The 26,479-nt window shown below is 42.8% G+C and overlaps 1 protein-coding gene across 5 annotated transcripts in view; it reads left to right on the top strand.

The window, feature by feature from the left end:
• LOC126262573 (S phase cyclin A-associated protein in the endoplasmic reticulum) overlaps positions 1-26,479 on the top strand; it is a 620,393-nt gene that overhangs the window by 103,584 nt on the left and 490,330 nt on the right. For all 5 annotated transcript variants that reach the window (XM_049959285.1, XM_049959286.1, XM_049959289.1 and 2 more), the window contains 2 exons: positions 6,454-6,791; positions 16,796-16,958. In XM_049959285.1, the coding sequence (XP_049815242.1) occupies positions 6,454-6,791; positions 16,796-16,958 (501 nt within the window). The remainder of the gene's footprint in view (positions 1-6,453; positions 6,792-16,795; positions 16,959-26,479) is intronic.

Below are 26,479 nucleotides of genomic sequence, written 5' to 3'. Positions count from 1 at the left end.
CTTTTATGTCGACTATTCCTTTCTTCATTTCCTTTTAGTTTTCAGTACCTTTTATTTTCTGACTTGTCTTACCCCACCCCCCCTCACCACTGCTACATATAATGCTCTTAGCTTTTCGCCCTTATAAACTCTTGCAGCATGTTTTGTCAGTAATCTCTGTTTTTGCTTATTACCCTATCTTCCATCTTTAAACACTCTGGTTTTCAAATCTCATCCTGTGCAGTCCCCAGCAATCGGTCTTTCCTTCTCATCCTGTCTGGTAAGAGTCTTCTGGCCTGGGGTTATGGACAACTTTTATACAAATCTCCCAATTTTCTAAACCTCCCGTTCTTTTCGTTCATCTCTCTTCCTTCCCCTCCAATCATTCTGCCAGAACACTTAGCCACTGGCTCTGAAAGCAAGCACATTTCCTGAACTTTTATAACTTTTCTTTTTCCCCGGTCCTGTCACAGCTTGGTGAGTAGATTTTTTTTATCTTCCAAAATATATGTTACAGTCATTCATCATTTCTGAACTCTTCCTCTGCTGTACATAGTACACAGTACTGTGAAGTGCATTCATTTATGTATGATGGTAGGTAACATTTTCCAGGCATCTGTCAAATCCAAACCTTTTCATCAGATTGCCAGAGGGTATAACACGATTTGTCACATCAGATTATTCATTTCCAGTCATCTCATGTCCACTGGCATTGCTCGTTACACCACTTAAAGTAATGTAAGCAATGACTACAAAAAGTCTCATATGAGGAACTGCTCATTCTCTTTAACTCCCTGCCCACAGTCATTGTGCTAGCCAGACTGCTTGTAGCACTTTGGAATTAAAGTGATTCCATCTCCTGATTTCATGCAACTTTTTACAACTACCCTCTGCAATGCTGAATGACCCTTTTTCATCAGTATATGAGGTCTAACTGGTCTTGGTTTTAGATGTGTTTGATCCTTCAAATTTTCACTTCACAGTCACCTTACCAACAGTCAACTGGGGCAGCTTTAAAATGTTTGAAAAGACCCTGATGGATTTGTTACTCAAGTGACATCCAATGACCAGCCCACGTTCAAACTCACTGAGCGCTTCTAACCAACCATTCCTGCTGTTACTTCTTTTTGACTGACTACACAAAGCTCCCCATCATCATTTATACTGACAGATCCACCTCTTGTGACATCTAGTGGTCAATTCTGCACTGCATGGGGGTGTCTGAATACTTTCAGTCGGGATGTGTATATGTAGTATTAACACCTTTGGGCTTGAACAGGAGAGATACTAGAAACAGAAGAGCAACAGTGTTGTGGGTGTTATCTACTTGTATCTACACTCATGCTCATAAATTAAGGATAATTGCAGAATGTGGTGCCACACAGTGTGGCACTACACAAAACTAGCATTAACAGCATAGGCACATAGGGAACACACACGACACATATCTGTAAGTCCACAGTATTCATTGATAAAACCGTCCCGAAACACATGTGCTACAAAGCGCCACTGTTTCCTGCACATGTACCCCGACATCAATATGGGATATGATCACTGTACACACGTACACAGGCCGCTCAACGGGTTGGCATACTCTGGATCAGGTGGTCGAGCAGCTGCTGGGGTATAGCCTCTCGTTCTTGCCCCAGTGTCTGTCGGAGCTACTGAAGTGTCATAACGGTTTGAAGACGTGCAGCAATACGTCGACCGAGAGCATCCCAGACGTGCTCACTGGGGTTTAGCTCTGGAGAAAGGCAGACCACTCCATTCGTCTGATATCTCCTGTTTCAAGGTACTCCTCCACGATGGCAGCTCGGTGGGGCCGTGCGTTATCATCCATCTGGAGGAAGGTGGGACGCACTGCACCCCTGAAAAGGCGGACACACTGGTGCAAAATGACGTCCCGATACACCTGACCTGTTACAGTTCGTCTTTCAAAGAGATGCAGGGGTGTACGTGCACCAATCATAATCCCACACCACACCATCTAACCACGACCTTCATCCAGGTCCTTTTCCAGGACATTAAGGGGTTGGTATCTGGTTCCTGGTTTACACCAGATGAAAACCCTGTGAGAATCACTGTTCAGACTATACCTGGACTCGTCCGTGAGCATAACCTGGGACTACTGTTCGAATGACCATGCATCACTCTTCTGGGTGCCCTAGTAGATGGGCTATGAATGAGGCTGACTGGGACCTGTTCTCCTCCACTGCCGCTCTTGAGCCTCTCTCTACCGATGACATTGATGCGGTGGTTCAATCGGTCACCACCGGCATCGTTACTGCCGCCGAATCTGCCATTCCCCGTTCTTCTGGGTCCCCTCAGCGGAGGGCTGTGCCTTGGTGGTCGCCTGAGATCGCTGAAGCGATTAAAGATCGCCGGCGGGCGCTCCAGCGTCACAAGCGACATCCCTCCATAGACCACTTTATCGCGTTCAAACGGCTGCGTGCGCGGGCCCGCCTCCTTATCCGCCAAGGCAAGAAGGAGTGCTGGGAGCGGTATGTGTCCACCATTGGCCTCTATGTCACTCCATCGCAGGTCTGGGCCAAGATTCGACGCGTCTACGGCTATCGGACCCCTGTCAGCGTCCCTGCGCTCTCACTGAATGGAGCAGTTTGTACTGACTCCGACGTCATTGCAAACCGCTTAGCAGAGCATTTTGCTATGAGTTCCGCTTCTGCGACTTACCCCCAGGCCTTCCGCTCCATTAAAGAGCGGATGGAACGTCGGAGCCTTTCTTTTCGCACCCACACTTCTGAATCCTACAATGCTCCATTCAGTGAGTGGGAATTTCACAGTGCCCTTGCCGCTTGCCCTGATACCGCTCCCGGGCCCGATCGCATCCACTGTCAGATGCTGAAACACCTTTCGGTGGACTGCAAGCGACGCCTCCTCGACCTTTACAACCGTCTCTGGCTCGAGGGTGAGTTTCCGTCGCAATGGCGGGAAAGCATTGTCATCCCCGTTTTGAAACCGGGCAAGAGCCCTTTGGAGGTGGACAGCTATCGCCCCATTAGCCTCACCAACGTTCTTTGCAAGCTTCTCGAACGGATGGTGAGCCGGCGCTTGAATTGGGTACTGGAGTCTCGGGGCCTTCTGGCTCCATCTCAGGATGGGTTCCGTAAAGGCCGCTCTGCCGCCGACAATCTGGTGAGCCTGGAGTCGGCCATCCGTACTGCCTTTGCCCGCCGTCAGCACCTGGTCGCTGTCTTTTTCGACATGCGGAAGGCGTACGATAAAACATGGCGTCATCACGTCCTTTCTACGCTTCATGGATGGGGTCTTCGGGGCCCTCTGCCGATCTTTATCTGCAATTTCCTGTCGTATCGTACCTTCCGCGTGCAAGTCGCAGCCTCATATAGTTCCTCCCATGTCCAGGAGAACGGCATGCCGCAGGGTTCTGTTTTAAGTGTCTGCCTGTTTTTAATAGTCATTAACGGGCTCGCTGCGGCCGTGGGAACTTCTGTCTCCGCTTCCCTGTATGCTGACGACTTCTGCCTTTACTACAGCTCTATTGGCATTGCAGCTGCTGAACGTCAGCTACAGGGCGCAATCCGCAAGGCGCAGTCTTGGGCTGTAGTGCATGGTTTTCAGTTTTCGGCTGCCAAGACCCGCGTTATGCATTTCAGCCGGCGCCGAATGGTCCATCCTGAGCCGCGGCCTTCTCTTGACAACGAACTTCTTGCTGTGGTGGAGACCCACCGGTTTTTGGGGGTGGCTTTCGATGCCCGGTTGACTTGGCTGCCTCATATCCGGCAGCTTAAACAGAATTGTTGGCAGCATCTAAACGCTCTGAGATGCTTGAGCCACACCCGCTGGGGCGCCGACCGATCTACCCTGTTGCGGCTCTACCAGGCGTTAATCCAGTCCCGTCTGGATTATGGGAGCCTGGCTTATGGCTCAGCATCCCCATCTGCGTTGCGGGTGCTGGACCCAATTCTCCACAGCGGGATATGCCTTGCCACTGGTGCTTTCCGCACCAGCCCTGTGGACAGCGTCCTAGTGGAGGCAGGTGTCCCTCCACTGCGGTTACGACGCCAACATTTGCTGGCCGCTTATGCTGCCCATGTTCTAAGCTCTCCCGGGCATCCAAACTATCGTCTCCTGTTCCCGCGATCGGTCGTCCATCTGCCAGAACGTCGGCCCCGGTCTGGTTCTACAATCATGGTCCGCGTCAAAGAGCTTCTCTCCGGGCTTCGGGTTTTCACTGTTCCACCTCCTTTCCGGGCCACTTTGCATACACCCCCATGGTGTGTTCCTCGCCCTTGCCTTCGGCTCGACTTGGCACAGGGCCCGAAGGACTCAGTCCCTCCAGAGGCCTTCCGCCGCCGCTTTTATTCCATCCTGGCCACGTATCAGGGCTCTGGCATTGTTTACACTGACGGTTCGATGGTTGCTGGTCGTGTCGAGTATGCGCTCACTCTAGGGGACCATTCCGAACAACGTTCCTTGCAGGATGGCTGCAGCGTTTACATTGCTGAGCTGGTTGCCATCTTTCGTGCCCTAGAGTATATCCGCTCCTGCTCAGGTGTGTCCTTCGTTATCTGTAGCGATTCCCTGAGCGGTTTACGAGCTCTCGACCAGTGTTTCCCTCGTTCTCGTCTGGTGATGGCTTTCCAAGAGTCCCTGCATACTCTTGCCCGTTGCGGCCGCTCTGTGGTCTTTGTGTGGACCCCCGGTCATGTCGGTATCCCGGGCAATGAACATGTTGACCGCCTGGCGAAAGAGGCCACGAGTAAACCATCTCTGGATGTTGGCCTCCCAGAGACTGATTTGCGGGCAGTCCTCTGCCGAAAAGTTTTTGCACTTTGGGACGCTGAATGGCGCGATCGGATCACGCCCAATAAACTCCGTGCCATTAAGGAGACGACGACTGTGTGGCGGTCATCCATGCGAGCCAACCGCAGGGACTCAGTCGTCCTTTGTCGGCTCCGCATTGGCCACTCCCGGCTGACACACATTTATTTACTGCGCCAGGAGGCCCCTCCTCTATGTCGCTGCGGGGCGGCTTTGACAGTGGCCCACATTTTGTTGGCCTGCCACCTTTTAGCTGTGGTCAGGCAGACATTTGCGCTGCCTGATATGCTCCCTGCCCTTTTATCTGATGACCCTCTTATGGCTGGCTTAGTTTTACGTTTTATTCGGGCAGGGGGTTTTTATCGTTTACTCTGAGTGTTTGTTCTGTTCTTTTGTGCTGATTCTGGCCATTGGCCTACGATTTTACGCTGAGTTTTTAATGTGTTCTCGGTGGTTGGCTTTTCCTTTTTATATCTATGGTCGGCCAACCACCGTCACACTCTGTGTGATTTGAATTTGTCTTGTCTGATCTCTGTAGGAGTATTTCTTGTCCTGTGTCGTCTGACGTTTTTCCTGCTGTTCGTTTTTCTTCACTTTGGGTGGTTTTAATTTTTTGGAAAAAGTGACCGATGACCGTTGCAGTCTGGTCCCTTAAATCCCCCAAACCAACCAACGAATGACCATGTACTTGTTCTTGATACCAGGCTTTCCAGGCTCTCCTGTGGCTAGGGGTCAGTGGAATGCACCTTGCAGGTCTCCGGGCAAGTAAACCATGTCTGTTCAGTCATCTGTAGACTGTGTTTCTGGAGACAACTGTTCCAGTGGCTGTGGTAAGGTCCCGAGCAAGGCTACCTGCATTACACCGTGGTCGTCTGTGGGCACTGATGGTGAAATATTGGTTTCTTGTGCTGTTGTACACTGTGGACGTCCCGTACTGTAGCACCTGGACACATTTCCTGTCTGCTGGAATTGTTGCCATAATCTTGAGATCACACTTTGTGGCACACGGAGGGCCCGTGCTACGGCCTGCTGTGTTTGACCAGCCTCCAGTCGCCCTAGTATTCTACCTCTCATAACGTCTTCAATATGTGTTCTTTGAGCCATTTTCAACACACAGTCACCATTAGTATGTCTGAAAATGTCTGCACACTTACTCACTGCACCGTCCTCTGACATACGGAAACACACCTCTGCTTATATGGACTGCTGCCAGTGCCACCTTGCGATGACTGCAAGCAATGCATGGTCCCACCCTGAGGTGATTTAAACCAGCAAACTGCCCACCAGAGTGTTGTTTCACCATGTATCAGCATTATCCTTAATTTATGAGCATGAGTGTACTTGTTACTAATTTGTAAATTAAATTATGTATATAAAATTTTGTTTCTTGTGATTACCCTCTTGTTCACTGCTTATGATAAAATGACATTTCCTTCCATCCAGTAGCTGAACTTATTTTACTTATTGTTCCCTGTTGCCTGAAGCCTTTTCTCCCAAGGCAGGAGTGTTAAAAAGGTAATTGAGGTACCACTTATATTTCTTCTCCTCATCACTCCTTTTTCTTGCAGCTGTATCAATCCTTTTCTGGCCACTTCTATATCAGCAATTGCTGAGGAAGGTCTGGTTTTTGATTCTATGTAGTTATCTAATGTTTCCCCAATAAATATTTTATAGGTTGAATCCAGCACTGAACTGACACCTGTTAAGGAGCAACGGAAGAAGACAAACAATGTGAGCAGTTTCCGAACTGCATCTGAGACAAAAAACTTTACCAAAACGAAAGAGCGGGATGTGAATACCCAGCAGAAATCTCATAATGGAAAGAACAGTAATCATGTACAAGAGAAAAGCAAATCTTCAGGCTCTCAGAAGAAGTTAAATTCTGAAAAACCAGTGATCGATGGCCCTGTTTCAGTTGAAATTACAATTGAATCAAAAAATACTGATTGTGAGCTGTCACTTTCAAATGAGGATGACAATAACCACACAACAGAAGCCATTAAGAACTTAAGGTACAGTGTTTTGAAACTACTGATTGATTTATGTGCACTTTATACACCTTATTCGTACACAGTATTATGAGGTAAGATAGTGTTTTCCAGCTAGCCACATGAAAGGTGGGTTTGCCTAGGAAATACTCAGGAGTTAAGCAAAATAATTGCATTATCAATTCTTCATTTGGCCTTGGTTTCCACAGTTGCCATATAATTACTGAAGATATGTTAGATTTGTTTTTAAGTATCACTGATGGATCAAAAATACATAAAATGTTGCCAGTTGTTTGTGTAGAGCAATTTTTTGCCACTGAATGCATAATAAAGGACTTGCATGTAGGATGTTTACACAAAAAAAAAAAAGTTGCGTGTATAATTAGTATTTTATGGTAGAGATTAGATTGATGAAAACTGATTTTGTTAACTCGTAATGTCCATTTCCATTACAGGAGTGTGCCCAAGCTAAGCCTTTGCAGACAAGATATTATTTTAGATAATGGAGTAGTTCTGATCAGATAAATAACATGTTAAACTTTCATTTTGATTTTTTTTCTGACCAGCCTAAAAAAACAAAGTTTGCAATGAAATCTGCTATTGGCAATTTGATAGAATTCATAACCATGAATGGTTTGTTGTGTCCAATTCACAAATGAGTAACTGTTGTGTAAGTGTGACTTTAGCCTAAATCATAAGATGAAGCACTGCAAGTTTATATTGGGGGTAGGAAGTTGTGCAGGGATATGTCCATAGCAATGAGGCTGCCACTGTGGGATACTTTGTTGAATAGCAATGTGCTATTGAAACAGCTGTTCAGCTTTCAAGCAGAGGTGATAAAAGTACAATGCTGACATGGTGTAAGAAGAAAATGGTAGTTTTTGTGCTGGATATAAGACTACTGGTGGTAACAGTTTATATTTTGAGTTATGCAGAATCAATTACTTGTTGTGGATGCTTTGGGACATACAACCATGGTTGATTATTGAACTAGCAGTGGTGATAAAAGTACAATGCTGACATGGTGTAAGAAGAAAATGGTAGTTTTTGTGCTGGATATAAGACTACTGGTGGTAACAGTTTATATTTTGAGTTATGCAGAATCAATTACTTGCTGTGGATGCTTTGGGACATACAACTATGGTTGATTATTGAACTAGCAGTGATGATAGATTGATGTAGAATGTTTGTAAATAGTGTTCAGAATGAAAATTGTCAACAGTTGTGAAGTTGAATAGTTTATTTTATGACTTGTGTTGGCTATCTTCTATTAATATGAAGGTCAACAAGTCTAAACATAGGTCTTCCTGTTGCACAGATGCTTCATTCCTGCCAAACACACACACATTATTGCATCACTCTTCCCCATTTGTACCCTATGAAAGGAATGTTGCCAACAGTCAACAAAAAAACAAGTTTTGCCTGAATTCATCTCCTGCATTTGCAACATCATTGACATAGTATGCATCATTTTAAGAAACAATGAAAATTTTTATTGCAAAAGGACCTCTCTAATGCTTGTGTTACGAGAAGTGTGTCTTTAACTAGTACTAATTGATGGTTGTTTATGTTTCCTTTTGCATAGAAGACATGGAAGAAGAAATGCAAATAATTTGTCAAAGAAAGTGTCATCCAAGTTTGCTACTTGAACTAGGTTGGCAATAAGTATATTCCCACAAACATGTATGTAAAATTTAATTCCAGAATGAAATTTTCACTCTGCAGCGGAGTTTGCGCTGATACAAAACTTCCTGGCAGGTTAAAACTCTGTGCTGGACTGACGCTCGAACTCGGGACCTTTGCTTTTCACGGGCAAGTGCTCTACCGACTGAGCTAGCCAAGCAAGACACACGACCCATCCTCACAGCTTCAGTTCTACCAGTTTTTGATACAGACACAGAACAAGAGTCAGAGTCAGAAAAGAGAACCAAAAAATTCTGTAGCTGATATAGATTGAAATTAGCAATTGTAAAGCCAGTTTAAAAAAAAGTGATTATTATTGTACTACCTCCCTTTTGACAGAATTATCTGAGTCATTGAAAAATTGCTATATGTCAGGACTGTGAGGCACCTTGACACTTCAACCTCATTGCCATTTGATATTTTCTGTGGTCTTTCAAAAGAATTCAGCTGTGTCAGTCATAGGATACTATTTGAGAAAGCAAGTCGCAATGGAATCAGATGATGAACGATAACTGTTTAAAATCTTATCTATAGGGCAGGCAGCAAAAAGTGGTCTAAGATGTAAACAAAAAATAGGTAGGAAGGATTGTAGATTGTATTTTATTGGTCCTGTTGTCTACATAGCAGCTTATGCATAAGACATTGGACAAGTCAAGTTATAAATATACAGGCTGAAAGTAATTTCAAGGCTCACATATTTAAGCTTACAGTAATACACTTTACACGTAAGTATTTATATAACACATTTCATAAATTTAAATATTCTTCAATGGAGTAAAAGCAGTGATGATGTAAATATGACTTTAGAGATTTTCCAAATGTATTGACTTCAGTGATAGCTTTTATGTTTTCAGGAAGTTTGTTATAAAGCTTAACTCCCATGTGAAAAGTACCTTTTTGGCACAGTGCTGTGCTGATTTGAGTCATATGTAAGTTTCTGTTTTGTCTGGTAAAGTGCTCATGTATATCAGTTTTTTTGTAGTCTCTGGTCCTTGCCTATTACATTTAATTTAAAGAACAAAAGGGTTTCCATAATGTATACACACGGTAATGGGGGAATACCAGATTTCTTAAACAGGGGTTTACAAGAGTCTCTAGGCTTGCACCCAAACAAGATTCTAATGGCCCTTTTTTGTAGTTTAAAAGTGCTATTAGCTATTTTAGAGTTTCCCCAGAAGGTGACCCCATATCTAAGACGAGAATGAAAGTACGCATGATATGCATTCAATACTGTTTTCTCACTACAGCATGATTTTAATGAACAAAGAAGATAACATGTTTTGCTCAGTTCTGCATTGAGATATTCAATATGCTTATTCCATCTGATGTTACTCTGCGGCCAAAGTCCTAAGAATTTGGTTTCAGTACTGTTACCAACTGGTTCGTCATTGATAGAGACTGATGGGATAAACATGTCCTTGTTAGGAACACTGTGGAATTTTAGAGCAATGGTTTTCTTACTGTTTATTACAAGCTGATTACTCTGTGCCCAGCTGCTAAGTTGTTTCGTGACCGTGTTTACTGTCTGCTGTAACTGTTCATCGTAGTCTCCTTTTAATAGAATCGTGGTGTCATCTGCAAATATGATTGATTTGTGTGCATCAATATTTAAGCTTAGATCATTTATGTACAGGAGAAACAGAAGGGGTCCCAATACGGATCCTTGGGGTGCACCACATTTTATTTGTTTATAGTCAGATAAATGATTAGATACAGTTTTTAGTTCAATATTTGTGTGCTTGACAAGTCAATAAAGACTCCTATTGTTTCCTGTTTTTTGTCCATCAGGTTTAGGATGGAATTGATGCACTCATAGACAGCAGTTGTCGTTGACCTCTTATTTCTGAATCCATGTTGTTCATTACATAGGATGCTGTTTTTATTTATAAATTTCATAAGTTTCTCATACATAACTTTTTCCAGTACTTTAGAGATGCAGGAGGAAATTGTGATGGGTCTGTAGTTATTTACATTGTCTTTATCCCCTTTTTTATATACAGGAATAACTTTTGATGTTTTTAACACATCAGGGAAAGTGCCTGCCTGAAGTGAGCAGTCGCATAAATGTGTGAGTACTTCAATTAGGTTTGATGCGCTCTTCTTTAACATTGTTGCAGGTATACCATCAATACCTGCCGATTTGGAATTTTTTAGTCCTTTTATTGCTTTAGCTACTTCATCGTGTGAAACAGAACTGATGTACATTGATCCTCTACATGCACTTATTTTATATTCTTTTGCCTGGATGCTCTTAAAGTTTGATTGTAACATATTTTCAGCAACACCTGTGAAAAAGTTGTTAAATGTGTTGGCTACTTCTAAGGGGTTTGTTACTTTTTTATTTTTATGTGATAGTGTTATATTTTTCCAAGGTTGTCTGTATTCTCCACATTCTTTTTTTATAACACTCCACATAGCCTTTGATTTATTAGCTGAATTATAAATGATTTCATCATTATGCATTATTTTTGCTGCTTTTATTACTTTTCTTAATATTTTGGAGTATTTTTTATATTATGCGCGTACTACAGGTGAGGAATTTTTTGAGTTACATATTTCATGAAGTAGTCTGTTCTTCTGGCATGAGACCCTTATTCCCTTTGTGATCCAGCTGTTTGTTCTAGAGTTTCCCCGTATGGTTAATGTTTTCAGTGGGAATGCAAGTTCAAAGAAATGGGTTAATGTATCAATGAAAGTGTTGAATTTTTCATTTATATCGTTCATTTTGTACACTCCTAGCCATTTTTCTTTCTGTAATAAGTTGTTGAAGTAGTTCACATTTTGCTGATTATAGCTTCGATATGCTGTTCTAAAAGACATGTTGTTAATAATACTGCCTTGTACTTTTATGCTTAATATTTGAGCAAAATGATCACTAAAACATGCATTGAAAATTTTTAGTGAGGTGTTGTGTAAACTCTTCTTTACTAGAAACTGATCAAGAGCTGTTTGACAAGTATCTGATACTCGGGTAGCTGCTTTTACTTCAGCCTTTAAATTGTAGGACGTTGCAAGGTTCAAAATGGTCTCCCTATTTCCACTATTCGTGAGGAAGTCAATATTGAAGTCACCACAGATTATCAATTCACAATCCATTTTATTTACTTTATTTAGCAATGACTCCATTTTGTTTAAGAAAAGTTCAAAATTCCCGGACGGTGATCGGTAAACTGTAGCAATAACCAGGTTGAACTGAGTAATTTTTATAGCTGCAATTTCATAATCCTTTTCGACATTTGCCCTAGTTAAGTCAGGTAGTGTAATAAAATCTACATTATCCTTTGTGTAAATTGCAACCCCACCCTGCTTGCTGTTTTTCCTGCAGTAGTAAGCAGCCAAGACAAATTTGTTTATTTTCGTATTCTGGATTAATTCTGGGTTAAGCCAGTGCTCAGAAATGCATAACACTGAGATATCATTAAGTTCATGTGTCAATAGAACGTTAATTTCATCGATCTTATTACGCAGGGATTGCACATTGTGGTGATAAATTTTTAGTTCGGGCGTATTCACGATTTGGTAATATTTATACAGCCACATATTAGCTGTATATGTGTGGATGGATACATGTGTGTGTGTGTGTGTGTGTGTGTGTGTGCGCGCGAGTGTATACCCGTCCTTTTTTTCCCCCTAGGGTAAGTCTTTCCACTCCCGGGACTGGAATGACTCCTTACCCTCTCCCTTAAAACCCACATCCTTTCGTCTTTCCCTCTCCTTCTCTCTTTCCTGATGAGGCAACAGTTTGTTGCGAAAGCTTGAATTTTGTGTGTATGTTTGTGTTTGTTTGTGTGTCTATCGACATGCCAGCGCTTTCGTTTGATAAGTCACATCATCTTTGTTTTTAGATATATTTTTCCCACGTGGAATGTTTCCCTATATATACATGCGCAGACGGACACGTGCGCGTGCGGGCGTACACCCATCCTTCCTACCCCCCAAGGCAAGTCCCTCCACCCCCAGGACCAGAATGACCCCCCACCCCCTCCCCCAAAAAAATATATCTGGGAACAAATATGATGAGGCTTGCCAAGCGGGGGCGCTGGTGGGGCGATGGACGCACGGACGGGCACAGGCATGCACACGGAATTCTGGCTTTCGCGGCGGAAGGTTGCTTCGTTGGGGGCGGGGGGGAGTGGGAGGGGGGGGGCCGAGGGGATGTGGGTTTTGCATCAAATTAAGATAGCTCATTTGTTTCAAAAGCTATTTTTAAAAGTCTGGAAGAAATTCTCTTACATCAGGTTTTTTTTTTTTTGGGGGGGGGGGGGGGAGGATTGCCTCATGGAAGCTGTCCCTGACAAAATTTATTATTTCAATGTGAATAAAAGTTGGTTCTGACATTTCAAAAACATATTAGCAATGTTGTTGTTGTGGTCTTCAGTCCTGAGACTGGTTTGATGCAGCTCTCCATGCTACTCTATCCTGTGCAAGCTTCTTCATCTCCCAGTACTTACTGCAACCTACATCCTTCTGAATCTACTTAGTGTTTTCATCTCTTGGTCTCCCTCTACGATTTTTACCCTCCACGCTGCCCTCCAATGCTAAATTTGTGATTCCTTGATGCCTCAAAACATGTCCTACCAACCGATCCCTTCTTCTAGTCAAGTTGTGTCACAAACTTCTCTTCTCCCCAATCCTACTCAATACTTCCTCATTAGTTATGTGATCTACCCATCTAATCTTCAGCATTCTTCTGTAACACCACATTTCGAAAGCTTCTATTCTCTTCTTGTCCAAACTATTTGTCGTCCATGTTTTACTTCCATACATGGCTACACTCCATACAAATACTTTCAGAAACGACTTCCTGACACTTAAATCTATACTCGATGTTAACAAATTTTTCTTCTTCAGAAACGATTTCCTTGCCATTGCCAGTCTACATTTTATATCCTCTCTACTTCGACCATCATCAGTTATTTTACTCCCTAAATAGCAAAATTCCTTTACTACTTAAGTGTCTCATTTCCTAATCTAATTCCCTCAGCATCACCCGATTTAATTTGACTACATTCCATTATCCTCGTTTTGCTTTTGTTGATGTTCATCTTATATCCTCCTTTCAAGACACTGTCCATTCCGTTCAACAGCTCTTCCAAGTCCTTTGCTGTCTGTGACAGAATTACAATGTCATCGGCGAACCTCAAAGTTTTTACTTCTTCTCCATGAATTTTAATACCTACTCCGAATTTTTCTTTTGTTTCCTTTACTGCTTGCTCAATATACAGATTGAATAACATCAGGGAGAGGCTACAACCCTGTCTCACTCCTTTCCCAACCACTGCTTCCCTTTCATGCCCCTCGACTCTTATAACTGCGATCTGGTTTCTGTATAAATTGTAAATAGCCTTTCGCTCCCTGTATTTTACCCCTGCCACCTTCAGAATTTGAAAGAGAGTATTCCAGTTAACATTGTCAAAAGCTTTCTCTAAGTCTACAAATGCTAGAAACGTAGGTATGCCTTTTCTTAATCTTTCTTCTAAGATAAGTCGTAAGGTTAGTATTGCCTCACGTGTTCCAACATTTCTACGGAATCCAAACTGATCTTCCCCAAGGTCCGCTTCTACCAGTTTTTCCATCCATCTGTAAAGAATTCGCGTTAGTATTTTGCAGCTGTGACTTATTAAACTGATAGTTCGGTAATTTTCACATCTGTCAACACCTGCTTTCTTTGGGATTGGAATTATTATATTCTTCTTGAAGTCTGAGGGTATTTCGCCTGTCTCATACATCTTGCTCACCAGATGGTAGAGTTTTGTCATGACTGGCTCTCCCAAGGCCATCAGTAGTTCTAATGGAATGTTGTCTACTCCCGGGGCCTTGTTTCGACTCAGGTCTTTCAGTGCTCTGTCAAACTCTTCACGCAGTATCGTATCTCCCATTTCGTTTTCATCTACATCCTCTTCCATTTCTATAATATTGTCCTCAAGTACATTGCCCTTGTATAAACCCTCTATATACTCCTTCCACCTTTCTGCCTTCCCTTCTTTGCTTAGAACTGGGTTTCCATCTGAGCTCTTGATATTCATACAAGTGGTTCTCTTCTCTCCAAAGGTCTCTTTAATTTTCCTGTAGGCAGTAACTATCTTACCCCTAGTGAGACAAGCCTCTACATCCTTACATTTGTCCTCTAGCCATCCCTGCTTAGCCATTTTGCACTTCCTGTCGATCTCATTTTCGAGACGTTTGTATTCCTTTTTGCCTGCTTCATTTACTGCATTTTTATATTTTCTCCTTTCATCAATTAAATTCAATATTTCTTCTGTTACCCAAGGATTTCTATTAGCCCTCGTCTTTTTACCTACTTGATCATCTGCTGCCTTCACTACTTCATCCCTCAGAGCTACCCATTCTTTTTCTACTGTATTTCTTTCCCCCATTCCTGTCAATTGTTCCCTTATGCTCTCCCTGAAACTCTCTACAACCTCTGGTTTAGTCGGTTTATCCAGGTCCCATCTCCTTAAATTCCCACCTTATTGCAGTTTCTTCAGTTTCAATCTGCAGTTCATAACCAATAGATTGTGGTCCTAAATCTCTGTCTTACCATTATATAATCTATCTGATACCTTTTAGTATCTCCAGGATTCTTCCAGGTATACAACCTTCTTTTATGATTCTTGAACCAAGTGTTAGTTATGATTAAGTTAGGCCCTGTGCAAAATTCTACAAGGCGGCTTTCTCTTTCATTTCTTCCCCCCAATCCATATTCACCTACTATGTTTCCTTCTCTCCCTTTTCCTACTGACGAATTCCAGTCACCCATGACTATTAAATTTTCGTCTCCCTTCACTACCTGAATAATTTCTTTTATCTCGTCATACATTTCATCAATTTCTTCATCATCTGCAGAGCTAGTTGTCATATAAACTTGTACTACTGTAGTAGGCATGGGCTTTGTGTCTACCTTGGTTACAATAATGCGTTCACTATGCTGTTTGTAGTAGCTAACCCGCACTCCTATTTTTTTATTCATTGTTAAACCTACTCCTGCATTACCCCTATTTGATTTTGTATTTATAACCCTGTATTCACCTGACCAACAGTCTTGTTCCTCCTGCCACCGAAATTCACTAATTCCCACTATATCTAACTTTAACCTATCCATTTCCCTTTTTAAATTTTCTAACCTACCTGCCCGATTAAGGGATCTGACATTCCACGCTCCGATCCGTAGAACGCCAGTTTTCTTTCTCCTGATAACGACGCCCTCCTGAGTAGTCCTCGCCCGGAGATCCGAATGGGGGACTATTTTACCTCCGGAATATTTTACCCAAGAGGACGCCATCATCATTTAATCATACAGTAAAGCTGCATGTCCTCGGGAAAAAATACGGCTGTAGTTTCCCCTTGCTTTCAGCCGTATATATTAGCAATGGTAGGCATAATTTCTATAAAGAAAATCGAAGGTAAACACTTCAATCGTGCATTGGCACTAATTGGCATAATATAAATAAAATAATTTTTGTGAAAAGAACTGCATAGTTTCATGCAAGTTTACACTGTAGCAAAAAGTGTTTGTTACATCAAAACCAATTTTTCAAACAATGGAAACACCAGGTGGGAATATAAACAGTGTAGAAAATTGCTACTTACTATAAAGATGATGCGTTATGTTGGAGACGGGCACAATTAAAAGACACTTACACAAGTTTTTAGCCACCAACCTTCATCAGAAAAAGATAACACACTGTTCATTCACACAAGCAAGCATACCTCATGCACAAATGACAGCCAACTTCGGCAGACCCAGCCAAAATGCATTCTAGCCCAAGCTATGTGTTATATGTGCATGAGGTGAACGAATGGTGTTTTTTTTTTCTCTTTTTCTTACAAGGGCTGTGGCCAAAAATGTATATGTAAGTGTCTTTTAGTTGTGCCTGTCTGCAACTTAATTTGTCATCTTTACAGTAAGTATCAATCTGTCTTTTCCTACATTGTTGAAAACCATCTTTTGATACGTGTAAGTTAGAGTACCCTGTCCTCTTCTCAGAGCCTTTTCTGTTTGTTGAGTTATGATCTGCCCTCATCCATATTATATTTCACTATGGATTTTTAATAAATAAGTAAACAATATTCAGTTTAATAGCAAAATTATGTATGTTCTATAGTTCTTTCCTGTCTTCTGTATGTGATAAAACTATGATGAATGTGGTGCCCTGATAAATTTTAGTGTGATGTTTATGTCTAACTGCACCACAAGCACAGAATATGACACTATAATCACTATAAATGTTGTGAAGACTATTTTATGTTGATGAACAGTAATACATTTCTCCTTATTACTTAAAATGAAATTGTTTCAGCATCAAATTTACTTGTTTTTTAATAATGTTTACACTCTTTTGCAGAAATATAGAGAATGGAAAAATGATTTTGGAATCAAAATTTGAGGACATTCTGGAAGAGAAACATTTATTCAATGAAGAAGAACTTCGCAAAAGCAAAGAGTTATGTGCAGAAGAGGAAATGCTTCGTAAAAAAATACATGAACTTCAGTCTACTGAGATTGAAGTGAGTTGCATTTGTTTTTTACAGTATTTTATGCAGCACTTGCCCTTGAGCTTGGCAATTTTTAAATTTTGAATTATCTCATAGTAAACTAACAAAAGCAGTTTTGTTTGTTGGAGTGGTCAAGAACAACAAGGAGAGAGGGAGGGTCAAAGGGAAGGAAGCGTGTTGGGTTGGGAGGGACAGGAAGGAGGAGAATATAATATGAATGTGACACCAGTGAGTCCCTCCTAATCCTGGTAGAGAACGTTGAATGTGGCACACAGTAAAGTGGACAAGTGATTTGGGAAGAGGATGAGGACAAGATAGAATGGAAAAAAGGGAAAGGGAGAGCAACAAGACCACAGAGACAACAGTGCAGTTCTAGATTAATGGAAAGATGGATAGAGCTAGAGTGAAATGGTGTGTGTATTTGGGGGGAGAGGGGGGGGGGGAGGGGGAGAAATGGTGACACAATTGGGGTTGGGAGTGAGACGGGCTAGCAAAGATTGAGGTCAGAAGGATTGTGAGATTGGAGGACATGTTTTGAGAATAATTCCCATCTGTGTGGTTCAGAAAACCTACTATTCAAGAGGGTATCCAGATAGCAGGGCTGGAAAGCAACCTTTGAAATATGAAATGTTCAGCTCAGTGGCTTACCCTGCTGCCAAGTGGTCAACATTGCTCATAAATTAATATATTCTCAGCTTAGAAACCTTATCATTTCAAATAGAACACTCGAGCTTTCAATAGCAGACTCCATAGTTGTCATCAATCATAAAGAGCAGTGGTGGGGCTGGCATGATCTCTCGCTTATATAGGTGTGACACCAGTGTCTGGAACATTCCATAGAGGGCTCAAAGGATGGATAAGTGGGAAGGCAAGTTTGGCAACCCATAGAAGCTCCATACTACCACAAGACCAGTAACATCAGGTGCGCATGGGACTGGCTCAATGTTTGAAGCCATCACTCCAACATCCCTGAAACCATCAAGTATCCATCTTTGCTTTTTCTCCATATTCGAGGCCCGTCCCCTGTGTGTACCAACGGTTTCTGTTAAAATTATTTCATGTTTGTTTTCAGGGTGATTTCCATCCATAGCCAACTTCTCAAAGTTCCCTTTGTTTAAAAATGTCATAAGCGCTCAGTATAATTCCCAGCAACAATGCAAATAATTTGTCCTATTTATATGCTACCATGTTCACAGAGGACACCATACACACTGTGACCTCAAAGACCTACACTTTTTTTTTATGGGGCATAACGTACCTCGTATCTTGGAAGTTTTCTGGTTTCAGTCTGTGTCTGTGCAACATGCATCTTACACTGCTGATCGGGAGAAATATAACCAGCTTGGCCTCTACTGCCTATTCATGAGGTGTCCTTCATTGAAGACATTGCTTTACTGTTTATCCCTGAACACACATCTCAAATGACGAAATTCAGACTGCAGGTGGTTCTCGTCAAAAATAATCTTTGCCCTCTACATCTACATACATACTCTGCAAGCCACCACATAGTCCATGGCAGAGGGTACGTTGTACCATCACTAGTCATTTCACTTCCTGTTCCACTCGCAAATGGAGTGAGGGGAAAACGACTATCTATATGCATCTGCATTAGCCCCAGTTTCTCTTACCTTATTTTTGTGATTCTAATGCGAAATGTATGTTGCCAGCAGTAGGATCATCCTGTAGTCAACTTCAGATGTCAGTTATCTGAATTTTCTGTGTATGTTACCCAAAAAAAAAAGTCGCCTTCCCTCCAGGAATTCCCACTGCTGTATTAAAACATTATGGGATTGTTTTTCTTACTCATCTGCATTAACATTTCTACATTTGGAGCTAGGCCCTAGCTGCCATTCATCACACCAGCTTGGAACTTTGTCTAAGTCATAATGTATCCTCCAACAGTCACTCAGACATCATCTTCCCACCACAGTATCATCAGCAAACAGCAGCAGATTGCTGCTCTCTCTTTCCCTAAGATCGTTTATGTATATAGAGAATAATGGTGGTCATTATCACACTTCCTGGGGGGCACTTCTGATGATACCCTTACATCTGATGAACACCCATTGTTGAAGACAGTATACTGGATTCTGTTACTTAAGAAGTCTTCGAGCCACTCACATATCTGGGAACCTATTCTGTATGCTTATACCTTTGGTAACAGCCTGCAATGGGGCACCATGTCAATCGATTTTAGGGGATCTAAGAATTTGGATCTTCCTGTCGCCATTCATTCATAGTTCACAGGATATCATGTGAGTAAAGGGCAGCTGAGCTTTGCACAAGTGATGTTTCCTAAAATTTTACTGAATTGTGAGCAGAACCTTTCCCATCTTGAGGAACTTTATTATATTCGAAGTGAGAATATGTTCAAGAATTCTGCAGCAAATCAATGTTAAGGATTTGTTCTGTAATTTCTGGGTCAGTTCATTTACTCTTTGTGTATACAGTTTCTTTCTCGTCACTTGGGACTTTGCACTGAGTGAGGTTCATAACAAATTCAAAGTAAGTATGGGCCAGTGCATCATGTAAAATCAAACTGGGATTCTATCTGGACCTGGTGACTTATTTGTTTTCAGCTGTTTCAGTTGCTTCTCAGGAGCTCATATTAATATGTCCTCCATACAGGAGTCTATGCGGTGTTCAAATGACGGTATGTTTGTACGATCCTCCTGCACGAATGATTTCTTAAATGCAAAATTTGAAAATTCAGCTTCCTTTTGCTGTCACGTATTGCCATACCGTAACTTTCAATAAGTAACTGGATTGAAGCCTTCGACATGCTTTGCAATTTTATGTAGGTCCATAATTTTCTTAGGTTCTTGGCAAGATCATTTGCTAATGTATGGCTGTGGTAGTGGTACGCTTTGTGAATCAATCTTCTTACAGACACGTAAATCTCTACCAGCTGCCGGTCATAATTTGCATGTTCTCTTTAAAACCAAGAGTGCAACACTCTTTGCTTCCTCAGTGTTTTCAGAATTTTGTTATTAATCCACAGTGGGTCTTTTCCGTCCTTAAACCGATTACTCAACACATACTTCTCCAGAGTGATTTACAGTCTGTTTAAACTCTGCCTGTGTACTAACATCTTCAGGACCACTTTCTTGCATACGGGATGGTGAAAACTATTTACGTCCATGTATTGGTCAATATGCATTGGTTTCCTGTGCACTGAATGACAAAGGCAATCTCCTGCCTTCCCCTCAACTAAAACATCCAAGAGCAGAAGCTTACCTTCCCTCTCCATCTCAACAGTAAATCTAATGTTGGGATGGACACTGTTCATGAGATCAACAAACTGCTGCAGTACATTTTCACCATGAAGGCATATCTGGAAGGTGTTATCGATGTACTGTAAGAAGCAAGACGGCTGAAAGATCGCAGAGTTCAGAGCTTACTCTGCAGAGTGCCCCATGAAGAAGTTCACGACAGCTGGAGACAGTGGGGATCTCAGACTGTGCCATCTGTCATGTCATAATATTCATTTTGGTACAGAAAGTCCCATTGTTGTGAAGACATGGTGGAACAGCTCTATTACCCCAGGTGGAAGCTGTTGGACTTAAAGGCCCAGTGCACCTTATAATGGAACCCTTGTAAAAGTGACAATACGTCACTGCGAAGAGCTCCGAGGACACATTGCTTTTTCCTTGGCCGTAATTTGGCCGTGGTCATTTATTTAGGTGAACAGCTGGTTTTGACCATGCCCACCCTCATTAGAGGGTATATAGAAGTCACTTTAACTGACAGTTTACTACAATGCTCAGTTTTCCCTGTCAAACAATGGAAAATCCAGGATGGAATGTAACAGTATTATGAAAACAAAAATTACTACTCACCATATAGTGGAGATACTGGGTCGCGGATAGGCACAACAAAAAGACTGTCGCAAAATAAGCTTTCGGCCAACAAGGCCTTTGACACACACACACACACACACACACACACACACACACAAATGCAACTCACACACGACTGCAGTGTCAGGCAACTGAAACTACACTGCGAGCAGCAGCACCCATGCATGATGGGAGTGGCGTCTGGGTGGGTGTAAGGAGGAGGCAGGGACGGGGAGGGGGAGGGATAGTGGGGTAAGGATGGCGGAAAGTGAAGTGCTGCTGGTTAGATGGGGGCAGGGGAGATGTGGGCAGGCAGGGGAGGGGGGGGGGGGAGGGTAGCGGAAAAGGAGAGAAGTAAAAAGACTGGGTGTGATGGTAGAATGATGGCTGTATAGTGCTGGAATCAAAACAGGGAAGAGGCTGGATGGGTGAGGACAGTGACTAACGAAGGTCGAGGCCAGGAGGGTTATGGGAACGTAGGATGTATTGTAGGGAAAGTTCCCATCAGTGCAATTTAGAAAAGCTAGTGTTGGTGTGAAGGATCCGTATGGCACAGGCTGTGAAGCCGTCATTGAAATGAAGGATGTCATGTTTGGCAGTGTGCTCAGCAACAGGGTGGTCCACTTGTTTCTTGGCCACAGTTTGTCAATGGCCATTCCTGCAGGCAGAGAGCTTGTTGGTTGTCATGCCCATGTAGAATGCAGCACAGTGGTTGCAGATTAGCTTGTAGATCACATGACTGGTTTCACAGGTAGCCCTGCCTTTGGTTGGATAGATGATGGTTGTGACCAGACTGGAGTATGTGGTGTGGAAGGATGTATGGGACAGGTCTGGCATCTAGGTTTATTACAGGGGTAAGGTAAGGGATTGGGAGAAGGGGTTGTGTAGAGATGGACATGTATATTGTGTAGGTTCAGTGGACGGCAGAATACCACTGTGGAAGAGGTGAGAAGGATATTGCACAGGACATTTCTTATTTCAGGGCATGATGAGGTAGTCGAAACCCTGGTGGAGAATGTAATTCAGTTGCTCCAGTGCTTGGTGGTACTGAGTTACAAGGAGAATGCTCCTCTGTGGCCAGAGAGTGAGACTTTGGGAGGTGGTGGGAGACTGGAAAGATAAGGCATGGGAGATTTGTTTTTGTACAAGGTTTGGAAGATAATTACGGTCTGTAAAGGCTTCAGTGAGACCCTCGGTGTATTTCGAGAGGGACTGCTCATCACTGCAGATGTTACAACCACGGGTGGCTAGGCTGTATAGAAGGGAGTTCTTGGTATGGAATGGGTGGCAGCTGCCGAAGTGGAGGTATTGTTGGTGTTTAGTAGGTTTGATATGGACGGAGGTGCTGATGTAACCATCTTTGAGATGGAGGTCAGCATCTAGGAAGGTGGTTTGTTGGGTTAAGTAGGACCAGGTGAAGCAAATGGGGGAGAAGTTGTTAAGGCTCTGGAGGAATGTGGATAGGGTGTCCTCAGCCTCAATCCAGATCTCAAAGATGTCATCAGTGAATCTGAACCAGGTGAGGAGTATAGGATTATGGGTATTTAGGAAGGATTCCTCTAGATGGGCCATGAACATGTTGGCATAGCACGATGCCAAGTGGGCACCCATAGCCATATGGCAGATTTGTTTGTAGGTAATGCCTTCAAAGGAGAAGCAACTGTGGGTGAGGATATAGTTGGCCGTGGCGTCTAGGACAAAGGTTGTTGGTTTGGAATCTGTCAGGCATTGGGAAAAGTAGTGTTCAATAGCAGTAAGTCCATGAGCATTAGGGATTTTAGTGTAAAGGGAGGTGGCGACAATAGTGATGAGGAGGGCACCGTGTGGTAAAGGGACAGGAACTGTGGATAGTTGGTTGCGGAAATGGTTGGTATCTTTTTTATAGGAGGGTAGGTTCTGGGTAATAGGTTGAAGGTGTTGGTCTATGAGAGCAGAGATTCCCTCAGTGGGGGCACAGTAACCACCCACAATGGGGTGTCTTTGATGGTTGGGTTTATGGACTTTAGGAAGCATATAGAAGGTAGGAGTGTGGGGAGTGGTAGGAGTGAGCAGAGGAATGGACTCCGGGGAGAGGTTCTGGGATGGGCCTAAGGATTTGAGTAGTGTCTGGAGATCCTGCTGGATTTCTGGAATGGGGCCACTGTGACTAGGTTTGTAGGTGGAAGTATCTTACAGCTGGTGGAGTCCTTCTGCCAGGTAATCCTTGAGGCTCAAAACAGTGGTGGACCCTATGTTTGCTGGTAGGATTAAGGTCAGGATCAGTTTTTAGATGGTGGACTGCGGTTCTTTCTGCAGATGTAAGGTTAGTTTGCATGTTGAGTGATTTGGGGAATGATAGTGAAGCAAGGTTCAAGGTTAAGAAATTCTGGAAAGTTAACAGGGGGTGATTTGGCAGGCAGTGGGGTTGGATCGTGGTTGGATTGAGGAGTGAACTGAGTTAGGCAGAGTTCAATATTGGTCTTTGGTTGAGTCTGATTGGTAGGGTTGGCGACAAAAAAGTGTTTCCACTGTAGGGACCGGGAGAAGAAGAGAAGGTCTTCAACAAGTTCTGCTTGGTTGAATTTGAGAGTGGGGCAAAAGATGAGGCCATTCGAAAGGACTGATATTTCTTTGGGGCTAAGGCTTCTGAAGGAAAGGTTCATGACCATGTTACGGGTCTGTTTAGGCTGTGGTTTCTGTGTGGTGATGGGAGGGAGTTTTGGAGGGTGGCGTAAGTGTAGTAGGTCTGTTGTTGTAGAGGTGGCGGACAGTGGTACTCAAAGGTGGGAGTAGGAAGTGAGTAGGGTGGAGAGCTTCTTGAGGTGGCATTGTGCATGTTGCTCTAGTTCCTGGAGTGCAAGAGTTTCAATGTGTGTTATGGGTTCCAGGAATTGGGGATTGCATAGAAGGAGAATTTGCGGATGGAGAGAAGTTACTGCAAGGAGGTTTGGGCTTGGTTGGCAGGACTATGTTGGCGAGGGATAAGGATTGGCATGGTATCTGAACAGGTGGAGGTCATTGTGGAGGGAGGGGTGGCAGCCAGAGATGGGTAATTTGATGGTAAGACTATTTGGGGGGATTCCATGAGCCAAGCAACAATGCAGGAGCAGTATGTGGGACTGGGTTCTAGCTAGGGATAAGGAAACTTTTCTGTATTGACACAGATGGAAGGAGCAAGGATCAATTTTAGTGGAAAAAAATGTGAAAAATTGTGTAAATAATGTAGAATTACGTCCAAAAAAATAAGTATTATCATTGCTCATTACAGTTTTAGAGCTTCTGTCTTTGGCTAGTGATATTCTAAGGGCAGGTTCTTCCCACATAAATACTATAAATAAATAGTGTTCCCCCCCCCCCCCCCCCCCAAATTAGCATACTATTACAGTTGCAATTTGGACCTGCCTTGCATTAAAGATCACATTTTTTTACAAGTCCATCTTATATGATATGTCCAATGAAAATGATCAAGCAAGGTGGCACAGTGGTTAGCACACAGGACTCGCATTTCGATGGATGACAGTTCAAACCCGCACCGGCCATCCTGATTTAGATTTTCCGTAATTTCCTAAAATCGATTCAGGCAAATGCTAAGATAGTTCCTTTGAAAGGGCACGGCTGAATTCCTCCTCCATCCTTCCCTTATTCAATGGGACCGATGGTTCGAAGGGACCGATGACCTCGCTGTTTAGTCCCCTCCTGCTAAATCAACCAACCAACTAAATAAAAATGACTGTGTCTAGCTGACTGAACTGAACTGCTGACTCCCTACCATTATCTGAATTAAACTAGGGTTTGCAAAAAAAAAAAAAAAAAAAAAAAAAAAGGCAGCTAGGTTCCATACATAAAATGTATTGTACACCAGTTAAATATTCCAGAACTTTCAAGAAAAATGTGACTTCCCACTAACTTCTGTATGATTTATACAAAAAAAGGTAAACGGAACTTCCAAACAAATGTCCCAGTAATTACACAGTTCAGAAAATTTTTCTTCAGTTTAAAATGAAAATGTGAAATGTAAAAATTAGGACGCACAACAAATAAATCGGCCTTTTCTCACATCATGATTAATTTTACCTTTTTTTTATTTTCTTTTGAATGAATTAATTAAATTATATATATATTTTCAGGCTGTCTGTTGTTACATATGTCTGAAAAAGGAGGTGTACACATGAAGTTTTGCTGAGGGAGTATGAAGAAGGGCAGGTGAACTCTTTTGACTAGATTTTTGGTCCTTATACTTTCCACTCCATTCACTTTCTCTTTTTTGCTGCCAGATGCTAAAGGTGAAAATGATGGCTTTAGTATCATATATTTTGTATTACTTTTAGCTCACTATCAGGAAGTTTCTAGAATGAAATTTTCACTCTACAGCACGACTCACGCCCCGTCCTCACAGCTTTGGTAGAGCACTTGCTCGCGAAAGGCAAAGATCCCGAGTTCGAGTCTCCGTCTGGCACACAGTTTTAATCTGCCAGGAAGTTTCACTATCAGGAAATCTGGATGATATATTCTCTGCTCCCACATTCTGCTGATGTCTATTTCATTATTTATTTGCACTCTTTCTTTGCTTATTCTTTGAAGAGATTTTGTGTTTTGTTTATACTAGTAGAAATGGCTAACATTAAAAGAGTAGATATTATACAGAGAGACAGAACAGCTGCCATTTACTTGTCTTCAGAAGGCACAACTCTCAGTATAGCCAGTGAAAACACCGAAACTTGGTAGTAGTATTCCTAGGTATTGGAACCATGTATTCCCTTTCACGAAGGGACTGAAATAGTTGTGGAAGTTTGTTTGGGGAGGGACAGGGGGGAGGGGTGTCATGTCACTCAAAATTCTGGCTGATAGGCCCCAGTGGAGATATCTACTTTTCATTGGCAGTATTAGGAGTGAACAGCTCTTGGAGGTAAGTACTTCGTAAGCAGTGACCTCTCTTCTTATGAATTTAATATTATTTTGAATTGCATTGTCTTTTTTTATACAATCAGTGAGTGATATATTACCTGTATCAGAGCTGTGAAGTTTCAAATTGTACTTCCAGTTTAATCAGTTTCTCTTCTTTACCCTGCAACTAACCAGCTGTCAACCTGAATGAATGGGTGTCTGCCAGGCTGTGCCTAAAAACAGTGTCCTCCCAGTGGTGAAAAATGTTGCCAAACAGAACTTGCTTGACTTTAGTGACTGCTTCACAAACAATAGTCTCTGGATATCCCTCCCTCACGCGCACGCACAGGCACACGCGCGCGCGCACGCACAGGCACGCACGCACGCGCGCGCGCACACACACACACACACACACACACACACACACACACACACACACACACACACACAATACTTGTTGTAGTAACCCTTCATCTACACCCACATCCACTCCTTTCGCCATACACCTCTTCCCAATTTCACTCATTATACACACTTAACACATTTCTGTAGTCTCCCTCTCCTTCTGTTCCTTCTAGTCCCCCAGTCCACTCCTCCAAATCATTGTGCATCTCCTGCCACTCCCCCATCTGCACCTGCACCGTAGCAGTCTCATGAGTGAACACTCCCTCTTGTGACCAACAGTCACCCTTCCCTTACATCCTCCCTCCCACTCCCTACTTCCTTACAAGTCTCAGCCACTCCACCTTATAGCATCCTCACGCTTGTCAGACTGCAGCGGCAGTACCATGTAATTGCCTGGGAGAATGTAATTGTGCAGATGTATCTGTG

This window comes from Schistocerca nitens, chromosome 6 (genome assembly GCF_023898315.1).
Source record: "Schistocerca nitens isolate TAMUIC-IGC-003100 chromosome 6, iqSchNite1.1, whole genome shotgun sequence".
Taxonomy (NCBI): Eukaryota; Metazoa; Arthropoda; class Insecta; order Orthoptera; family Acrididae; genus Schistocerca; species Schistocerca nitens.
The sequence above is the reverse complement of the archived record's forward strand: the minus strand, read 5'-3'. Positions and strand labels throughout refer to the sequence as shown.